This window comes from Aspergillus sclerotioniger (assembly GCF_003184525.1).
Source record: "Aspergillus sclerotioniger CBS 115572 chromosome Unknown BO94scaffold_4, whole genome shotgun sequence".
In the NCBI taxonomy this organism is placed as follows: Eukaryota; Fungi; Ascomycota; class Eurotiomycetes; order Eurotiales; family Aspergillaceae; genus Aspergillus; species Aspergillus sclerotioniger.
This window is the reverse complement of record NW_020290994.1, coordinates 1,113,317-1,133,654: the sequence shown is the minus strand read 5'-3', so window position 1 is coordinate 1,133,654 and position 20,338 is coordinate 1,113,317. Positions and strand designations below refer to the sequence as shown.

The following is a 20,338-nucleotide window of genomic DNA, read 5'->3' as shown; positions in this document are numbered from 1 at the left end:
TCCCCGCGCTATTCAGATGGCTCTCCAACAAGTACCCCAAGATTATCTCCCCCGTCATTGAGGAGCTTCCTTCCGAAGTCAACGGCGAAGAGGTCCCCGTGGACACCACGCGTCCTAACCCCAATGGAGATGAAATGGACAATCTGTACCTGGATATGAACGGTATCGTTCATCCATGTACTCACCCGGAAGGAAAGCCTCCGCCGGCGAACGAACAGGAGATGATGCTCGAGATCTTCAGGTACACCGACCGGGTGGTGAACATGGTCCGCCCAAGGAAGCTTTTGATGATTGCTGTTGGTACGTTGCAACACCGTTGCGCCGGATGCTTTGATGAAGATTAGACTAATGTGTATATTCTATGATCTAGATGGTGTCGCTCCACGCGCAAAGATGAATCAGCAACGAGCCCGTCGTTTCCGCTCAGCTCAGGAAGCCAGAGAGGCGGATGAGAAGAAAGAAGAATTCCGGAAGATGCTCGCAAAGCAAAACGGCAAGAAAGCTGACGAGGATATCCAGGAGCAGGTCATTCAGAAGACGTGGGATAGCAACGTCATTACGCCGGGAACGCCCTTCATGGATATTCTTGCTGCGTCATTACGCTACTGGATCGCTTACAAGCTTAACACCGACCCCGCTTGGGAGAAGGTTAGTCTGAGTTCTGCTGTGTTGTCTGTAATACTAACTTGTATAGCTCAAAATTATCATCTCTGATGCGACTGTCCCGGGTGAAGGAGAACATAAAATCATGGAGTTTGTCCGGTCGCAGCGAGCGTCGCCAGAACATGACCCCAACACTCGCCATGTCATTTATGGATTGGATGCCGATCTGATCATGTTGGGTCTTGCTACTCATGAGCCATACTTCCGGGTGCTACGTGAGGACGTGTTTTTCCAGGAGTCAAGAGCTCGGACATGCCGGCTATGTGGTCAACCTGGCCACAAGGCGGAGGAATGCAGAGGACAGGCAAAGGAGAAAAATGGCGAGTTCGATGAGAAGGGCAAGGGTTCCTCACTCAAGCCATTCATTTGGCTCAATGTCTCCGTTCTTAGGGAATATCTTGCTGTGGAACTGTTTGTTCCGCAACAACCCTTTCCTTTCGATCTGGAACGTGCTCTGGATGACTGGGTCTTTATGTGCTTTTTCGTAGGAAATGACTTCCTTCCACACTTACCGTCATTAGATATCCGTGAGAATGGTATCGACACACTGATAGCTATCTGGCGCGATAACATTCCCGTCATGGGCGGATATCTGACCGAGGATGGGCATGTCGACCTCAAGAGGGCCCAACTCATCCTGCAAGGGCTTGCCAAACAAGAAGATGCTATTTTCCGTCGTCGTAGACAGGCAGAGGAGAGGAAGGCTGCCAACGAGAAGAGGCGCAAGCAAGAAGCACAAGCGCGAAGTGATGAACATGCCAGGAAGCGGCGGAGAAGCTCTCCCAATTATGAAACTCAGGATACTCCCATGGCCAACCCAACGGCCAAACCTCGCGGCGCCTCCGATGCGGCGCCTCCCAGTGCAGTGGAACTCATCACTCCGGGACGGGGAGAGCTGACACGCGAGGCGAGGCAATTGACTCACAGCATGGTCACTAACCGCGGTGCTGTGTATAAGGCCAATATGGCCAACAAAAGTGCCGCTGCCATCCTCAAGAGCAAGCTCATGAAAGGCCCACAGGGTGACGAGCCCTCCGATAACACGGGAGAGTCCGGTTCCGAAGCTACTGAACCTGCTGAGCCTACCGACGAGAAAGCTGAAGAGCAGACATCTCCTTCAGTCCTGGGGAAGAGAAAGGCCGATCCGGTGGAAGAGGAGGCCGCTACGACGCCGACCAAGAAGCCAGCGGCGGCCCCTGGTAACACTCAAAACGACGAGCTGCCTCCTGACACTGTTCGCCTATGGGAAGAGGGATACGCGGACCGATACTACGAGCAAAAGTTTGGTGTCGATCCTCAGGACACGGCGTTCCGCCACAAGGTCGCACGGGCGTATGCGGAAGGCCTGGCCTGGGTTCTGAGATACTATTTCCAAGGGTGCCCTTCGTGGACCTGGTATTATCCCTACCACTATGCCCCGTTCGCCGCCGATTTTGTGGACATTGGCGACATGGAGTTGACCTTCGAAAAAGGAACACCATTCAAACCCTTTGAGCAGCTGATGGGAGTCCTTCCAGCGTCGTCCAACCATGCTATCCCTGAAGTCTTCCACGACCTCATGAGCAATCCCGACAGTGAAATCATCGACTTCTACCCGGAAGACTTCCCCGTGGACTTGAACGGCAAGAAGTTTGCTTGGCAGGGTGTCGTTTTGCTTCCTTTCATCGATGAGAAGCGACTGCTAGATGCTATGAACAAGAAATATCCTCTTCTTTCTGATGACGAAAAGCTCCGGAACACTGTGGGTCGAGATGTGTTGTTGATTTCGGAAAGCCACCCGCTGTACCAGGATTTGGTAGCCAACTTCTATTCCAAGAAGCAGGGGGCTCCGAAGTACAACATCAACCAGCGGATCAGTGAAGGATTGGCCGGCAAGGTCGAGCGCAACGATTCGTACATCCCCCACAGCTCCCTCGTATCCTCTCTTGAGGAATTCGGCATGCCAACTCTGGAGGACGACCGTTCTCTCACGTAAGTCACTCCGCATATGCAACGATCCCGTGTACAATTAGCTAACGATTCAATTCGTGGAACAGGGTCAATTACGAAATCCCCAAGTCATCGCACATCCACAAGTCCATGCTGCTTCGGGGCGCCAAACTGCCGCCCCCGGCCCTTGACAATGGAGATATCCAGGCAACGAAGTCTAAGGCGCAACACTCGGGCCGATCCTATGGCGGAGCCCCGTTCCGCAATGGACACCGAGGTGGCCGCATCAACTATAGCAGTGAGCGGCCCAACAACGAGCGGCCCAACAACGAGCGGCCTAACCCTTTCGCGGCGCACCTCGACCCCAAGTTCATGCCCCCCGGGAATTCCGGGGCCCCGATGGGCATGCCCTCAGGATGGACGCCTCCGGGAGGGTCGGGCGGAGGTTATTCCCGCGGGCCACCGCCTCCCCCGCGCGGAGGCATGTCCAATGCTTACCATCAGCGATCTTCCTACGGCGGTGATTCGTACAATCAATCAAACCAACCTACGGGCAACTACGACTACTATGGTCGAAGCCAGCAAGGATACTATCAGCAGGGATCCTACGGGAGTGGCAACCACAACAATCACGGCAACCAATATCGCGGACGGTCGTCCAACTATGACCAGCGCGGTGGATATGGCCGCGGGGGATATCAAGGTCGGGACCACTATTCCTCCCGAAACTCTGGCGGTGGAGGTGGAGGTGGAGGTGGATATGGACGCTATTAGTAGTTTCAAGAACATTTTAGATTAGGTTGACGGGTTGCTGCCCGGGCCGTCATCATACGCGACCCGGGGTTTTGCGCATTGCTACGTTGATTTCTTGTCAATTGTATGTTCTCTACGACTATGTGAAGGAGGCCCAAGAAAAGGCCCGGGGGGTGGCGTTTTAATTGGATATCGCTGGAATTTATTTGTATAACAATGAAAAGACTGCGATGCGAACGAAGAAATCCCAACAATGTAGCTGGCTAGCTGTGGGTTTTCACCATCCCGATCGCAATGATGCCCCAGGTTGATCGGATCCGGGGGGCTTATTCGCGGATCCGGAGGGAGTCTGGTCAGCTTGACGTAGGCCACAAGGATCTTGTGCTACCTAGTAGAATCAATGGTAACACGAGGGATTATCTCATCGTCAGATTGGGTGGGTTACTCCGGTGGAGGACGGACGGAGTTGACAAACAACCCAAGCCAGCCATGAATTCCAGGCCGCGACGACATCGGAGCGGGAAAGGTGGAAATAATAATACGAACGGCGGAAAAAAAAACGAGTGAGTCAACGACTCAATTGCGACCCCGGTGGATCTTGGCCGGCCTGCCAACCCAATAAAATTCCCCCTCCCCATTCTTTCTCTTCCTCTCGAGCCTTTCTAGTCCCTATCGACGTCCCTCTTTCTTGACTTCTTCGTCAATCTAAAGTGGTTTCGGCCCCCAGTCAGCCTGAACCCGTCCGTCCATTCGCCAATCCCGGGCAGTTTGCAGTCCTCGCGACGCTCTCTCGCTGCTGTCTTCGCCGGCCAAGCGGACTGAACCCCGCTGTCAAACAAGGTCTTTTCCCCGTTCCCTCAGGTATGCATGCCCTTCTCTCTGCGTGTCTCACTCGGTGCATTGCTCGCAATCAACCCGCATTGAGACCTCCCCGCCAGGTGCTTACCAGTCGAATCCACAGCATGAATTAGATAGAGACAAGGAATCATCCCCCAAGTTGACCACGTCTCCGTCCGTTGCGAGCCCTCCGAACGATGACCGAACCCACAAAGATCAGCATCCTGGGTCGGGAGAGCATCGTCGCTGATTTCGGACTCTGGCGCAATTATGTCGCCAAGGACCTGATCAGCGGCCTGTCCTCCACGACCTACGTCCTCATCACCGACACCAACATCGGTTCCCTATACACCCCCAACTTTCAAAAAGCCTTCGAAGAGGCCGCTGCCGCCATCTCCCCCAAGCCTCGCTTGCTAGTCTATCATGTCGCCCCCGGTGAAGTCTCCAAGTCCAGACAGACAAAGGCCGACATTGAAGATTGGATGTTGAGTCAGAGCCCCCCATGTGGTCGTGATACTGTGGTCATCGCCCTGGGCGGCGGTGTCATTGGAGATTTGACCGGTTTTGTCGCCGCCACCTACATGCGCGGCGTCAAGTACGTGCAGGTCCCCACGACACTTCTCGCCATGGTGGATTCTTCCATTGGTGGAAAGACCGCCATTGACACGCCATTGGGCAAGAACCTTATCGGGGCCATCTGGCAGCCGTCGAGAATCTACATTGACCTGGATTTCCTGGAGACGCTCCCTGTCAGGGAGTTCATCAACGGCATGGCGGAGGTGATCAAGACCGCCGCAATTTCCAGCGAGGAAGAGTTCACGGCTCTGGAGGACAATGCGGAGACAATTCTGACGGCCGTCCGCCGTGTAGTCCAACCGGGCCAGCGCCGCTTCGAGGGAATTGAGAGCATCCTGAAGGCACGGATCCTGGCATCGGCCCGGCACAAGGCTTATGTCGTCTCTGCGGACGAGCGCGAGGGCGGTCTCCGAAACCTGCTGAATTGGGGTCACTCCATTGGACACGCCATTGAAGCCATTCTGACCCCCCAGGTTCTCCACGGAGAATGTGTCGCCATTGGCATGGTGAAAGAGGCCGAGCTGGCCCGTCACCTCGGCATCTTGAAGGGCGTTGCGGTTGCGCGCATTATCAAGTGCCTCTCTGCCTATGGCCTTCCGACCTCTCTGAAGGATTCGCGGATCAGGAAGCTTACCGCAGGGAAGCACTGCTCCGTCGACCAGCTGCTCTTCAATATGGCTCTGGACAAGAAGAACGACGGCCCCAAGAAGAAGATTGTGCTGCTTTCGGCCATCGGACGCACCTACGAACCCCGCGCCAGCGTGGTCCCGAACGAAGATATCAGCGTCGTTTTGGCCCCAAGTATCGAGGTGCACCCGGGCGTCGCGCCGTCCTCGAAGGTCGTCTGTACGCCTCCGGGCTCCAAGAGTATCTCGAACCGGGCTCTGGTTTTGGCCGCTTTGGGTTCGGGAACTTGCCGCATCAAGAACCTGCTGCACTCCGACGACACCGAGGTCATGTTGAACGCTTTGGAACGTCTGGGCGCTTGCACCTTCTCCTGGGAAGAGGAAGGTGAAGTGCTGGTCGTCAACGGCAAGGGAGGCGACCTTCAGGCCACCTCCACCCCTCTCTACCTGGGCAACGCAGGTACCGCCTCGAGGTTCCTCACCACTGTTGCTACGCTCGCCACTGCCACCAATGTTGACTCGAACGTTCTTACGGGCAACAACCGCATGAAGCAGAGACCGATCGGCGACCTGGTTGACGCTCTCACGGCCAACGGTGCTTCGATCGAGTACATGGAGAGGAAGGGCAGTCTCCCTCTGAAGATTGCTGCCTCTGGTGGTTTCGCGGGTGGTCAGATCAACCTCGCTGCTAAGGTGTCGTCCCAGTATGTGTCTTCGTTGCTCATGTGCGCTCCGTACGCCAAGGAGCCGGTCACCCTCAGGCTGGTGGGTGGAAAGCCCATTTCCCAACCGTACATTGACATGACCACGGCCATGATGAGGTCTTTCGGTATCGATGTGCAGAAGTCCACCACCGAGGAGCACACCTACCACATCCCCCAGGGTCGCTATGTCAACCCTGCCGAATATGTTGTGGAGAGCGATGCCAGTTCGGCTACGTACCCGCTGGCAATTGCCGCGATCACTGGCACCACTTGCACTGTGCCCAATATCGGCTCCAAGTCTCTCCAGGGTGATGCTCGCTTCGCAGTTGATGTTCTGCGTCCCATGGGCTGCACTGTTGAGCAAACCGACAGCTCGACCACAGTTACCGGAGCTCCTGGAGGTGTCTTGCGGCCTTTGCCCAACGTCGATATGGAGCCTATGACTGATGCTTTCCTGACGGCATCAGTGCTCGCGGCTGTCGCTCGTGGAGATGGCTCGAACCACACGACCCGCATCTACGGAATTGCGAACCAGCGAGTGAAGGAGTGCAACCGGATCAAGGCCATGAAGGATGAGCTTGCCAAGTTTGGCGTCATCTGCCGTGAGCACGACGATGGTCTTGAGATCGACGGCATCGACCGCACCAGTCTCCGGCAGCCTGCTGGGGGCATCTACTGCTATGACGACCACCGTGTGGCTTTCAGCTTCAGCGTTCTTTCCCTTGTCACCCCTCAGTCGACTTTGATCCTGGAAAGAGAATGTGTTGGCAAGACCTGGCCCGGTTGGTGGGACAGTCTGAAGCAGCTCTTCGGCGTGAAGCTTGAGGGTAGGGAGCTAAAGGAGGATGAGGTTTCCGCTCTCACACAAGCTGAGAAGTCCAGTGCATCCGTTTTCATCATTGGCATGCGTGGTGCCGGAAAGACCACCAGTGGACGGTGGGTCGCTAAGACTCTCAACCGCCCATTCCTTGATCTCGACACCGAGCTTGAGACTTCCGAAGGAATGTCGATTCCGGATATCATCAAGCACCGTGGATGGCAAGGCTTCAGGGACGCTGAGCTCAATCTTTTGCAGCGTACATTGAAAGAGCGCTCGACTGGATATGTCTTCGCTTGCGGTGGCGGCATCGTGGAGATCCCCGAGGCCAGAAAGCTGCTTGCTGACTACCACAAGACCAAGGGCAATGTTCTGCTGATCATGCGTGATATCAAGGAGGTCATGGACTTCCTCTCCATTGACAAGACCCGCCCAGCTTACGTCGAAGATATGATGGGTGTCTGGTTGCGCCGAAAGCCATGGTTCCAGCAGTGCAGCAACATCCAGTACTATAGCCAGACTGCCACTGGCGGACTTGCACGAGCATCTGAAGACTTCAAGCGTTTCCTCCGGACTGTGACGGGAGAGGTCGACAGCCTCAACATCATTAAGCGCAAGGAGCATTCCTTCTTTGTGTCGCTAACCTTGCCCAACCTCCGAAGCGCCAGGGATATCTTGAAGAAGGTATGCGTTGGTTCTGATGCGGTGGAACTCCGTGTCGATCTCCTGGAAGATCCCTCGACAGAGGGTGTTATCCCGTCCGTCGACTATGTGGCGGAGCAGGTGTCTTTCCTTCGCAGCTACGTCTCACTCCCGGTCATCTTCACCATTCGCACCCAAAGTCAGGGCGGTCGCTTCCCTGACGATGCTCATGCCGAGGCCATGGAGCTCTACCGCCTTGCATTCCGGTCTGGACTGGAGTTTGTGGATCTCGAGATCGCCTTCCCTGACGAGATGCTGCGCACCGTCACGGAAAACAAGGGCTACTCCAGAATCATCGCTTCGCACCACGACCCTAAGGGCGAGCTGTCCTGGGGCAACATGTCGTGGACGAAGTACTATAACCGTGCGCTGGAGTACGGTGATGTGATCAAGCTGGTCGGTGTTGCCAAGAGCCTTGACGACAACAACGCTTTGAGAAGCTTCAAGAACTGGGCTGCCAAGGCTCATGATGTGCCCTTGATCGCCATCAACATGGGCGACAATGGCCAGCTCAGCCGGATCCTGAACGGCTTCATGACCCCCGTGTCTCATCCTAGCCTGCCGTTCAAGGCCGCTCCCGGCCAGCTGTCTGCCGCTGAGATCCGCAGAGGTCTGTCCCTTATGGGAGAACTTCGGGCCAAAAAGTTTGCAATCTTTGGCACTCCCATCTCTCAGTCTCGCTCCCCCGCTCTCCACAACACCCTGTTCACCCAGACTGGTCTTCCTCACGAGTACAGCCGCTTGGAGACCGCCCAGGCTGAGGATGTCAAGGACTTCATCCGGTCGCCCGACTTCGGCGGTGCCTCGGTCACGATCCCTTTGAAGCTGGACATCATGCCTCTGCTGGATGAAGTCGCTCCCGACGCGGAGATCATCGGTGCTGTGAACACCATCGTGCCTGTGTCCGGAGGCAAGGGTCAGCCGAATCGCCTTGTTGGCTACAACACGGACTGGCAAGGCATGACACTGTCGCTGCGCAACTCGGGCGTGTACGGGTGCAATGGAGACGCCAGTGCCGTCGTGGTGGGCGGTGGCGGCACGGCTCGCGCCGCCATCTACGCTCTGCACAACATGGGCTACTCCCCGATCTACATCATCGGACGTTCCCCGGCGAAGCTTGAGAGCATGATCTCGACATTCCCCAGCAGCTACAACATCCGGATCGTCGACACGATCGAGGCGCTGGACACGGTTCCCACGGTGGCCATTGGCACCATTCCAGCGGACAAGCCGATCGATTCGGGCATGCGCGAGACGCTGTGCCACATGTTCGCGCGCGCCCAAGAGGCCGACGCAGACCTGGTCAAGTCGGTCGAGAAGGTGCCCCGGGTGCTTGTGGAGATGGCTTACAAGCCGTCTGTGACGACGTTGATGCAGCTGGCCAGCGACGCGGGATGGCATACGGTCCCCGGTCTGGAGGTCTTGGTTGGCCAGGGATGGTATCAGGTAGGTTTACTGCCATATGGCTACTGAATGGCTGAGTGCAGGCTAACTGATTGTGTAGTTCGAACGCTGGACCGGTATCTCACCTCTCTACGAGGATGCAAGGGTAAGCGGGAACGATCTCCGATATTTTGAGGCGCCATACTGACTTTGAACCAGGACGCGGTGATCGGGTCGCCGGACCCTAACTCTGCCTGATTTTTAATTTTCGGGTTTTCAGTTTAGCCTCAGTTTAGCCTTCAACGGAAGACTGGGGTGTTTTATCAGTTTAACTTGATAAAGTGGATTGGATAATATAAGATTTCTTCACCTTCAACTTCGTATTTAGTTCAACTTAGTCCCGTAGATTGTCTCAACCTAGCCCCCAACCAGTACAACAACCACCAAACAGCACCCACCACGTAACCAAACCAGTAACCTCCACCGATGAATGATACGACGATACGACACTTAGTTGAAACCTACCCAACCCCACAAACTCACCACTACTTATGGCACTACTACGACCCTCTCCGCGTCTCCCAAGTACCTACGTACCGACTGACCAACCGAGCCCACCTATAAATAGAACCACGCAACCACCCTCATCCCATCCATCCCCCTTCATCGCCTCTACGGCTCTCCCAAATCCCAACCAAACTAAACTCCATGTCTCATACTACCTAGACACAACATCCTAAATAAAGTCACATTCGTAACCCAATCCAATTACCTCCTCGGCTCAATACATCCATTCCTTTCAGCTCATCAACCCAATACCCAATACATACATACCCATACACCAAGAATACTTACCCGGTCTAGATCCCTCATTAGTCTGGCTTTAACGAAGGCAGATTTTGATATCAGCGGATAAGGATAAACGCAGTGGGGTGGGATACTTAGTAGCATAACATGGAGGGAGGGGGGGGGGGGAAGGGAAGAAGTGTGGTCTAGACCGACCGGGGCCTGCGACCGGCGAGAGTCTGGACCCGATCGATTGCGAAAACCCGCGCAAATTGTTTATGGAGTTGGGGAGGTGGATGGTCATGTGCGTTGGTGCTGGGTATGCAGGAGGGGGGGAGGATCTAGATCTAGAATTGAATTGTCGGTTAGTTGTGGGTGTGTGTTGTATAATTATTGTTAGATTTTTTTTCTTAGCTGAGGTGGTTGTTGTTAGTGGTTAGTTGTTGACAGCTGAATATATTTTTGGATGATAAGGATAGGATGGGTGTGGCTGAGGGTCGGGGTTGGGGTTGGGTTTGGTTGGTGCGCGTATCTCCGATATGCTATATCTATTATCTTATCATTATATTGATGTATATGAAAAGTCAATTTCGATATTATCGTTATTATTTTTATGACTATGATTATTTTATTGAATGAAAGAAAATGTGGCGGGGTAGGATGAGTCGTAGTTGAGTATGAGTGTGAGTGTGCCCCGACCGGCCGACTGACCGACCGGAGCTGTCAGAGTCAGTGTCCGAGTCAGTGCCAGCTATTTTTATTTCCCGAACTATAGAGCATGGACTATAGAGATCTGGCCCTGTAATGATAATCAATGCTATAGTAAGAGTTATTAATCCACGGAGAAGTTTTGATGAGGTGAAAAATTAACAGCTGTCAGTTGACACAGCCGAGTGAGACATTGGTCACCTGCTGGCACGAGACTCAACGGTCGGGGCGGTCGAGAACCTTCGATGGTTGGGTACTTACATACTTCTCCTGCCTATCTTCATGCATCGCTAGTAGGATCGATTTAGTGCCGGTCGAATTCTGCACCCGACAACAGCCCAACCAGATCCTTCAGGCCGGACATCCTGGCAAGGGTGATGGTGCCGTGGTCCCGAGACAAGTCCTGATCTGCCGGGCCGATGATGACCCAACGACTACGTACGTGACTGGTCACTGATGGTTGATATCTACACAGTATGGTGATGAAGAGTACTCGGTAGAAAATGGAATGTCCATCCACCACGTCATATGCACGCGGTCGCTGGGTCAAGCCCGGTTCGGGACCCAGAAAGTCACGATCGGGCATCTGATACTGAGATACCCCGAGAAGTTAATGCAAGATGTCCACCGATGGTGACTCGTGGGTTGGGGTCCGGAAAACCGGTTGCACTGGCCTCATCAGCCTGATCTCGGCTGTCGGAAGACAGGGTTGCGAAAAAAAAAAAAAAAAAAAAAAAAAAAAAAAAAAAAAAAACATAAAAACAAATATTAATTGTTCGATCTAGGTAGGAGCGCTGGAGGAGAACAGAATAGTGCCGACTAGCGGGGCCGCGCTTCCGAGTCCAAGTGCAACTACTACTATGGTAACACTAACTGCAAGGTTTTTCCCTGCACTCGGCTTTGCACGGCCCAAATTTAGAAGGATTCTAGAAGACGGCGTCGAAGAAGTCTATGCCTCAGACTAAACCGTTTTGGCTGCGTCTTGCAGCCCTTGACGTATCGAACGGACGGACGTTACCACTGGTACGGCATACGCCCGGAGTACGTGGCCAAGTTACGCCTAATCGGGGGCTCCGTAGCGAATGGGGAGCTGCTGGGCCCCACTTGTTGTCCTTGCCGCGGAGATCGGCCTTGATGAACTGGCAACAAACCGGGGAGGGTGTGGCTGTGCGGCCACTAGAGCCAATCAACACCCCTGCCCTATCCCTGACCGCTGCAGGGGGCGGACAGAGAAGGGATCATGGAAGGCCGAGAGAAGAATTTTCTCACCCTTCCATGCATTAGTCTGGCACTAGTCGACTCCGTTAGCATGTGGCAGGCAGGGAGTCTGGAGGACTGTTGACCGGGTCGCTGGTACGTGCTAGCCTGCGATCGTCGCCCCGTGCGAAATCGATTAGAGTGCTGACTGGGCGCCCACCACCAATGAAAAATTTTTCACGGCCCTGGGTATACCTCATAATGCATTTGTCTGGCCCGTTCCTGGCGAAGGATTGGTCCGATCGGATTCGTAGCACATGGTGGCTGTCGACATTGACTTTTGCTTTTGCTGTTCGGCTTGATGCTTCGGCAGTATCGTGGACGCTTGTTTCAACAGACCGAGTGGTGATGTCCTGCATTACGAGGTGAAACTCTCGTGTCTGCTCATTAACCTCTCGCTCAACGCTCCAAAATTGGGGCTCTTGACATCTGTCAAATCATGGAGCTCCCTCCACGGCTGATCGGGGGCTCCCTTTCCCCGGGGGGGTCCAGATACCCGTCTGTAGACCCGCCGGGGTCCATCGCATTGGATCTCGACGCCCGGGACAACTGGGGCAAAGCTACCTCCTCCAAGTCCAACCAGTGGAGGCAGAGTCTTCCTTGCTAGGCCCTCGGCTGACGGACGAAATCGGTGATGGACGTTCTCTCGTAGGCCGCAGCATTCTTACCACGGCTGAATGTAGAGTTTCCAGCTGGCTGGGTGGGAGATAAAGTCCAGTGTTACCTAGACTCGAGTCTTGCCACCAGTTTCAGCTGTCCCGTCGACCTGTAGTGGGCCTGCAACTGGGTCTCTGGGGTTCTTGACAGCGCTCCGTGACCATAGCTTACACTCATGGAGTAACAGTGGGGTCTCGTGGCTTGCATCCAAGATGTAGTTGCATTTAACTATCCCCAATCACAGTATCAGGCCGCAACGTTGGTCAAGCCCATGTGGACCGGGACAACGCCCTGTTCCCCCCATGTTGCGCATGTCAGATGCGGCCACGAGCGGGCAACTCTGATGGAAAAAATTTTCAGGGACGAAAGAAACGTGTCAGGATCCCAAAGGGCTTCCGTATTGCATGTGAAGATGGGAATTGAATCGAAATCGGTGATCAGGGAAGGAACAGCCAACCAGTCACACCACCCGAATCACCTCACTTGTTCAACGCCTTGGGGAGATCTAGTGCTATGATTCGAGCATCTCTGGCTCAACCAATACGTATTCGTAATCGTACGACCCCTAGCCATGCAGACTTTTGTGACTAACTACTGTCTAAGCCATCATGACTCAACTCCAAAGGCGGCCAGATGCTACGATGGACCATGGATATGACTCCCTCCGATATAGGACATGTGCTGCTCGGTTCGCACCAAGTACCGTGGAACCCTCGAAACACGACCTGTCATGCCATGCTGAAGCGTCAGATGATCCCATCACGCGTGTTATGAGGTGCATTGCTGCACAAGCAACATCATTGCAGCCCTCAACCGCAGCAAACCGGCCGAAAAAGTTCGGATCAAAGATGCCGTGAAAATCAGGCTGCTAGCGCGGATTCCTGGGGACGCTAAGGCAGCTCGGCCCAGCTACCCTGTAAGTGGTCAGTGTCGAGAAAACGAAAACCGCAGGTCGGCGCTCACAAATTCCGAGGCCGGGGTTTACGTCTTGGCGCCGGCGTATCGCCGACCTTTTTCCGGCTCCGAGCGTCTCGACCATCCCACCGAGGCCTGGAAGCATTCAACATGACAGACCATATTATCAATCACGCTGACATGCTGGTTGGAATGCAGTAGTGTGTCCCAGAACAGGCTTGTGACGGATTTCCGGGCATGTCCGTCGAGTCCATGGCCGACGGGTACCGTCGCTTGCTGGTGAGTGATGCGTTACTAATGTTACTAATGCTCGGCTTCCTCCATGAGACATGCACTAGCCACATATACTAGTACATCAGTGTGGCGCAGCCATCAGTGGCTGGTGGGGAGCCAGTTCGCGTTGAATCTATGATCGGCACTACGGAGTAGACCCTGACGCATCCAGCCAGGGCAGGCTATGCTGAAGAAGAAGGATCTTCACTTCGATGCTTCTTCCTGATGCGCACAACAAATCCCGCTCCCTTGTTCATCGTACATGTCATCTGTAAGGGTTTCCATAATAGCGGCCCGATCGCAAGACACACGAGATCGGTGTGTCTTCTGCTGCATTGCCGTAGGGTCGCACTTATTAAGCAATACTCTGTGGCTTAGCCGCGCCTGCCTGGCGGTTAATTGGCTGCCTCGGATCCAGACAGAAGATGCCTCTGACACCAGTGGAGTCTTGTCTGATGTTTGGTGCGACTACTACGACGACTAGTATCTCGGGACCTTACTATATCAGGCTTGTAGGTATGGGACCGACTCAAATTTCATCAGATATTCATCTATTTCTCGGTCGACTACCGTAGCTGAAGAATGCCTGCCACCTATCACGGCTGCGCCGTAGTGGTGCACTAACCCAGTGGATTAAGAACCATAAAGAAAATGCGAGAAAATTCTTTGACACAGCAAGCCGAGGATTGAATGGTTGTCCGAAAATTCTCGGGCCAGTCACCCCTGCACGCTCGGACGAAACAGCTGAAGCTAGCGTGTGCAGGTATGCATGGTGGGAGGGAAAACAAAAAAAAAATTAAAAGAAGGAAAAGAAAAAGAAAAAGAAAATGGAAAGGGAAAGGGGGGTGTGGGAGCCACAAGCTGGACAAGCTCGGAGATGCAGAGATTATTGGGAATGGATTGTGGCTTGGGACATCGGGGGTGGGACGCAGGAGAAGCGACCGGGTGTGTCCAGGTCCCCGGAAGCTGCAGATCGAGGCGGCCAAGTGGGGCTTTTCGTAAGGCAGTAAGTTACGTGTCGGCCGTACGGGTAATGAGTACTGCTGTGTATGACGGAAGGACAAGGGCCGCTGTTGATTCCCACTAGGTTGGGTTTTTTGAGTCAGGATCGTCGGGCTGTCCGTCACTGTATGTACACCAACGTCATCCCCCATAAAAGAGGTCCCTCCCCCCCCCCTCTCCAGATCGCTTCCCATGCTATAACTCTACTCTTCATCACTCAATTTAAAATCATCCCATTGATGACTCCTCCACATCGCCATACCTTTGACGTTTTAAATCTCTGATCTTCCCATCTCATCATCCCACCCATCATCCATCCATCCATCCATCCATCCATCCCTCACCCCATCCGCTTAGTGTTCAGTACTTTCCAGTCCCGTGGGCCTCCGATCTACAGTAAGTTGGCCCGTACCAATCTTGCGGCATCCTTACGTTTCCTTCATCTCCTTCATCCTCTGACCTGATCGTTGCATCATTGGATCAGATCGGCTCTAACCAGACAATTGTGAACTCTAGTCTTTCCTGCTACCAAGGATTGTCCTCCGACTGAGCCTTCCTCCACGATCCTCCCCTCTCATTGGACCCCAGTGTGCTCGACGTTTCCAGACTCTTCGACTGTCTTGCATGCCTCGTTGAATTCCGGACCATTCCGTCTCGCTCTCATTGACTCGATCGGCAACAGTCATACGCTTGGCCCCTTAAGACTTTTGTGGGGGCCGCCGGTGCCAACACCTATATTATAACTCTCGAGCCAACCCCGGTGGCAAATCCGAGTCTCCAAGCTCTCCAGTCGGCGTCATCTCCCTTTGACGTCCAATCGCGGACAAGCACATTATGTTCATGCACCCTTCTGCACGTAAGGGTTTGATCACTGAACCAACTTCCGCTCCGTTCCTCAACTACCAAGACCCCGTTTGCATACAAGACGACCCGATTCTCGATTACTCCCAAGAGGCTGCGCTCCACTTCTTCGGCCAACAACAACCTCGACTGCAGACTCCATTCCAGTACCAGCCGGATTTGCAGTTCGTTTCTCCGCCCTCTTCCGCACCCTCTTCTCCTACCTCCTCCCCCGCCTCTACCATCTCCCACTATCCAGCGACAACTGCAGTTGCCGCGGATTACTCCTCTGCCGTCTTTGACGGTAACTCCTTCGAGGCCCCTTCGATGACACCTTCTTCCTCCTACAACCCTTCGATTAACATTCATCATTCCGCATCGCCGCCCTCACAAACCTTCTTGCCCCAATATTCCCAACCTTACTACTTCAACGGCAATCCGATGTTGGCACAACAGTCCGTCGCAAACAACCACGGTTGGGACGGCAATTTGCAGCTGTTGGGCCCAGCTCGCCTCCAGAACAATCTCTCCCGCGTGCCCCAGTTCGGTCAGGAGTCACAACTGAAAGCCTCGGCCAGCCCGTCTTCCAGCCGGTCTGCGCCAGCAGGCAGCTCCTACCAGAGGAACAACGGCCTATCAAAGCCTCTGCCCACGCCTGTGCAGACTCCCGTGCAGTTTCAAGATGGTAGCCAGGCTGAAGCAGAACTTGCAATGAGACGGGCTGTTCTGGAACAGCAGCAGAAGCAGCAGCAACATCACCACCACCAGCATCAGTCCAGCGACTACTCATTAGCTCCTTCTGTGTCGAGCGTGAGCCACAACTCGCCTGTGACTCCACAGACGGGCTTCGAAGACCTCGACGACGCATCGAAGGCAATTGTTAATGGTGAGAACCGGTTTCCCGACGTAGACAAGTGGATGGATGATTACTTACGCCTCGATGCGCTTTCAGACTACAACAACCACAATGCGAATGGTAACATGTCGATTGGCATTCCCAAGCTCAATCGAACCATTTCCGACATCTACCAAGACGAGCTTTACAACCCAGCTTTGATGTCGACGCCACAGGTGCCTAAGCAGCAGTCGACGAACCAGCAGAATCTTCTGGCGCCTTCATTCCGGAATGTGATCGCCGATCGTCTCCAGGCTGCGAACCAGGGTCACTTGACCGCACGGTCTCAGTCTCCTATGGTAAGCATGCAGCGGGATCGTTCTCCTTTCCGACAGAACTCCCCCTTGGCCGCAGAGTACAACCACGCAGCTCTCCAGCCACAAATGGCAACCAGCGCCCCGACCTCTCAAAACGGGGTGAACATGCGACAGGCACCCCAGGGGGAGCCTAAAACCATGTCCCCCAAGGATGCCTTGCTGGACTTTAATGAGGGTGATGATGCCGGCCTTCCCTTGTTCCCCCCTTCATCGCAGCCCGACTTTAATCTGGGAGATGCCCTTGGCGGACTACGACGGGAGAGTTCCTCCTCGTTCCAGCCGGCTCAGAGCTTCACTACCATGGAGTCGTTTCCCACTCAATACGCTACTCAGGCGCCGGCAGCACCCCAGCAGTTCTCCTTTGCTCAGCCGCAACAGAACCACCGCCGGACCCAGCAGCAGAACAATCTGCTGCACCAGACTCCCGAATTTCCTGCTTCTCTCCCGCGGTTCGAGTCTACGGGCAGTGATGTGCTTCCTACGACCGAGATGACTTCCCCCCAAGCACAGCCCAAGATGCCCTTGCAGGCGCAGCCAATCAAGGAAGAGATTACTCGACCGGAGAACACCTCCGCGGACAGTGGCACCTACACCTGCACTTACCACGGGTGCACGCTACGCTTTGAAACCCCGGCCAAGCTGCAGAAGCACAAGCGCGAGGCGCATCGCCAGACGACCCCGGGAGGTCACCTGGTGAGTCGTGATACCTCCGCTCGCAACTCGCAGGCGGGTCCACACAAGTGTGAGCGCATCAACCCGTCTACGGGCAAGCCCTGCAACTCTGTGTTCTCCCGGCCCTACGATCTTACGCGGCACGAGGACACGATCCACAATGCCCGCAAGCAGAAGGTGCGGTGTCATCTGTGCACGGAGGAGAAGACGTTCTCGCGCAATGATGCGCTCACCCGGCACATGCGCGTGGTGCATCCCGAGGTGGATTGGCCCGGCAAGCAAAGGCGGAGAGGGCGGGAGTGAAGCTCTGGTGGACCAGCCCCCTCTGGGATGGTGGGCACCACTGGCATTCAGCTCCATTCAGCACCATTCAGAGTCCTTCAGCATCCCCGTTGTGACAGCATGCGGGCCCAGCACGTCCTATGGGGACGGAGGAAGGGCGGAGATCCTTCTGTGGGCGGCCGTTCCACCGCCGGAAGGGCTTGGGTGAGTCAAGATGACGAGCCAAAGCCTCCGACGTCATGCGCTAGGCCCGAAGAGGCAAGGACTCGCTAACGGGCCCGGATCGCCGGCCCTACCTTCCTCTTCGGGAATATAGGCCTCAGGCCGTGCAGCCCGATGCAGCAGCCATGACATCATCAGTGTTTCCTTTGGGACTGACGTGCCGCATTTTTGCGAATCATCGGTCCGATGACGTATCGTTTTTCTTTCATCCCCGAGCAGGCCTTCTTTGCGATTCTCTTTCTTTGTTCATGCATGCCGTGGGTCCTAGATTTCTTTTTTATCGCCGGTGTTGTTTAAATTATGGCATTTCTCATTGGATCTTTGTGGAATCTGGTTGCATCAAAAGAATTCCGTGTATATGAAAGGGGCGACCCCCATTTGCCGCGGGCGGTTTGTTCTGTTTTGTTTTCGAGCCAGTTGTTACGAATTTTGGGTTACGCTGTACTATATTTTAACCTGTATGATGGTTACGTTATGAGATGTTGCTTGCAACTTGCATTGGGTTTGGCATGGGTCTGGTGTGGATTCGGCGCGCAGATTGTCTACAGAAGGATTGGGCTTGTACAGTATGGAAAATGTATACATACATACACACTGAAAGAATAATCAGCATTGTTTCATCACTTGATCCCGGCTTTGAATAGGGGCTATCTATCGGGTACTGTGTAGGAGCTATGTGAGATAGTCTGGGAGCTATGAACCCTAGGTGCTCTAAGCTCTGTGGCCCTCGGGCCTCGGTGCCATTGGGCATGATTGTGACTTACATCTATTGATCTCAGGCTGCAATATAGCTCCCAATATTGAGATCCAGCTAGCTAGGCACCTACACAGTAGATGAATAGAATCCCGTGAATAACCACCCTATGATCATGGTCCTGATCCTGATCCTGATCTTGGCCGATCCTATGATCCTATGATGCTATCAGACATCGGGAGAATTCTCTGACATCATACATATGTACCCCTGTCTAAACCACCTATCTTCTGCACGCACACACCACACTTACATGACATACTTACTTACATACATACATTCATTGGTTTCATACGGAGTACACATACATACGTACATACCCCCGTCTCCCTTCCTTTGTTCTTATTATGTTTCCGATTTGTGGCGGTGCGTCGCTAACCAAACAATTCAAACAAAGTACTCTCCCAGTATAGTAAATGCACAATTGGGTAGAAGGGTGTAATTGGAGGATAAATCACTCAGTTAATATATTTTAGTTTGGGTTACGTTTCTCTAGGGAATTAGGGATGTAGGATTTAGGAGGGGTATGTATGGTGTGTAAGATTAGCTGTAGGAGTAGGTAGCTTAGCCTTAGCTTAGGTACTTATTGGTAGAGGTGTAGGGTGTAGCGTAGAGTAGAGCTACCCGCACCAGCTGAAGACGGAGGATCCACAGTGGATACCCACAATGAGGGGAAAGTGGATAGGGTATCTTTTGTCAGATTGTCAGATTGGGAGGATTGATAAAGTACCAGATTTGCATAAGCGATAAAGTACGAAGGATGTCATAGTGTGTTGGATGGTTTAGATGGACGAATGAGAGGGGAGGGTTGGTTTGGGATGATACCATAGTACATGGGAGGTTTTCTGATTGACTCTGATTAGTTGGTTAGCTGCCTATTATTTGATTGTGGTAAAGGGTATGTTTTTGATAGTGTATATGATTGACTGTGGAATTGTAAGACAATATATAGGATTTTATTAGCTGAGGGTGTCTGTGACTTGATGGCCGATGATGTTATGATCGGGATAGTGGTGATACGTGACTTGAAATGATGATAATTGATGGGAAGAAGGAAATGAAGAGAGGGTGCCACGGTGGCCCAGGAAGTAAATGGCATGACTTCTTACCTGACTAGAGTGCATACTTCCTAATCTTAGGTTGAATAGGTTCATTTATTGTGTCCGTAGAATGGCATTTATAGTTATTCACCCTTGCAGTAATGCAGCGACCTCTTCCAAGGCACCAAGTAGATGGCTTTTTGCCATACTGATTCTGTGATGCTCGAAAGCTCCGACGCGAGTTGATCCTCTCGAGGAGCTTTTTGGTGGGCATCTTAACCCTTAGCAATAACCCCCAGAGCTCTTCAATGTTTTTTACACCTGAAAACAACACGATACTCCAAGTATCGCAGTGGTAGACCCGGGAAATTCCAGCGGACTAGTGGAGGCTGCTTGAATTTGCGAGGGGGATCTGCAACGAGCAATTGATTAGCTTTGAACCTGGCAATCTTATGGCGCTGCTTATCAAATGGCGATAGAAGGACACTGTCTCCCAAACTGAAGATGATGAGTCTGTACTGGGTGGGCTGAGGCCTTGAGGTCGACGGCAAACTGAGAGAAGACCATACCTTTCACAGCAGCGGCTAGTGTCATGATTATCATGTCCTCCATAATCCCAGCATCAGTCGATTCCTCCTTAGTTCAATTCGAGTTACCGACAAAACTGAGCGAACGGGGTTCTGTGATAGTTGAGACGTATGTCTGGGCTCAAGAACAGCGGTTAGCAA

General features: G+C 53.5%; 3 protein-coding genes across 3 annotated transcripts; 2 read left to right on the top strand and 1 right to left on the bottom strand.

Moving 5' to 3' along the window:
• Positions 1 to 4,379: 4,379 nt before the first annotated feature.
• Positions 4,380 to 9,248, top strand: BO94DRAFT_457791 (pentafunctional protein ARO1; the record flags this gene model as incomplete). The annotated part of the gene is made up of 3 exons (XM_025607761.1): positions 4,380 to 9,053; positions 9,112 to 9,156; positions 9,210 to 9,248. The coding sequence occupies 3 exons, from the start codon at positions 4,380 to 4,382 to the stop codon at positions 9,246 to 9,248; spliced, it is 4,758 nt and encodes a 1,585-aa protein (XP_025471511.1).
• A 4,890-nt stretch (positions 9,249 to 14,138) lies between these two features.
• On the bottom strand, positions 14,139 to 15,102 carry BO94DRAFT_283347 (uncharacterized protein). The gene has a single exon (XM_025606646.1). The coding sequence runs from the start codon at positions 14,780 to 14,782 to the stop codon at positions 14,207 to 14,209; it is 576 nt and encodes a 191-aa protein (XP_025471510.1). The 5' UTR covers positions 14,783 to 15,102; the 3' UTR covers positions 14,139 to 14,206.
• A 54-nt stretch (positions 15,103 to 15,156) lies between these two features.
• Positions 15,157 to 17,778, top strand: BO94DRAFT_283493 (stress-regulated transcription factor RPN4). Its single transcript, XM_025606647.1, has one exon. It carries the CDS (start codon positions 15,423 to 15,425, stop codon positions 17,613 to 17,615), a length of 2,193 nt encoding a protein of 730 aa, XP_025471509.1. The 5' UTR covers positions 15,157 to 15,422; the 3' UTR covers positions 17,616 to 17,778.
• Positions 17,779 to 20,338: the final 2,560 nt, after the last annotated feature.

Excerpts from the sequence above, each read along its gene's own strand:
- BO94DRAFT_283347 (XM_025606646.1), bottom strand. The coding sequence starts at position 14,782 with ATGGGAAGCGATCTGGAGAGGGGGGGGGGAGGGACCTCTTTTATGGGG.
- BO94DRAFT_283493 (XM_025606647.1), top strand. The coding sequence starts at position 15,423 with ATGTTCATGCACCCTTCTGCACGTAAGGGTTTGATCACTGAACCAACT.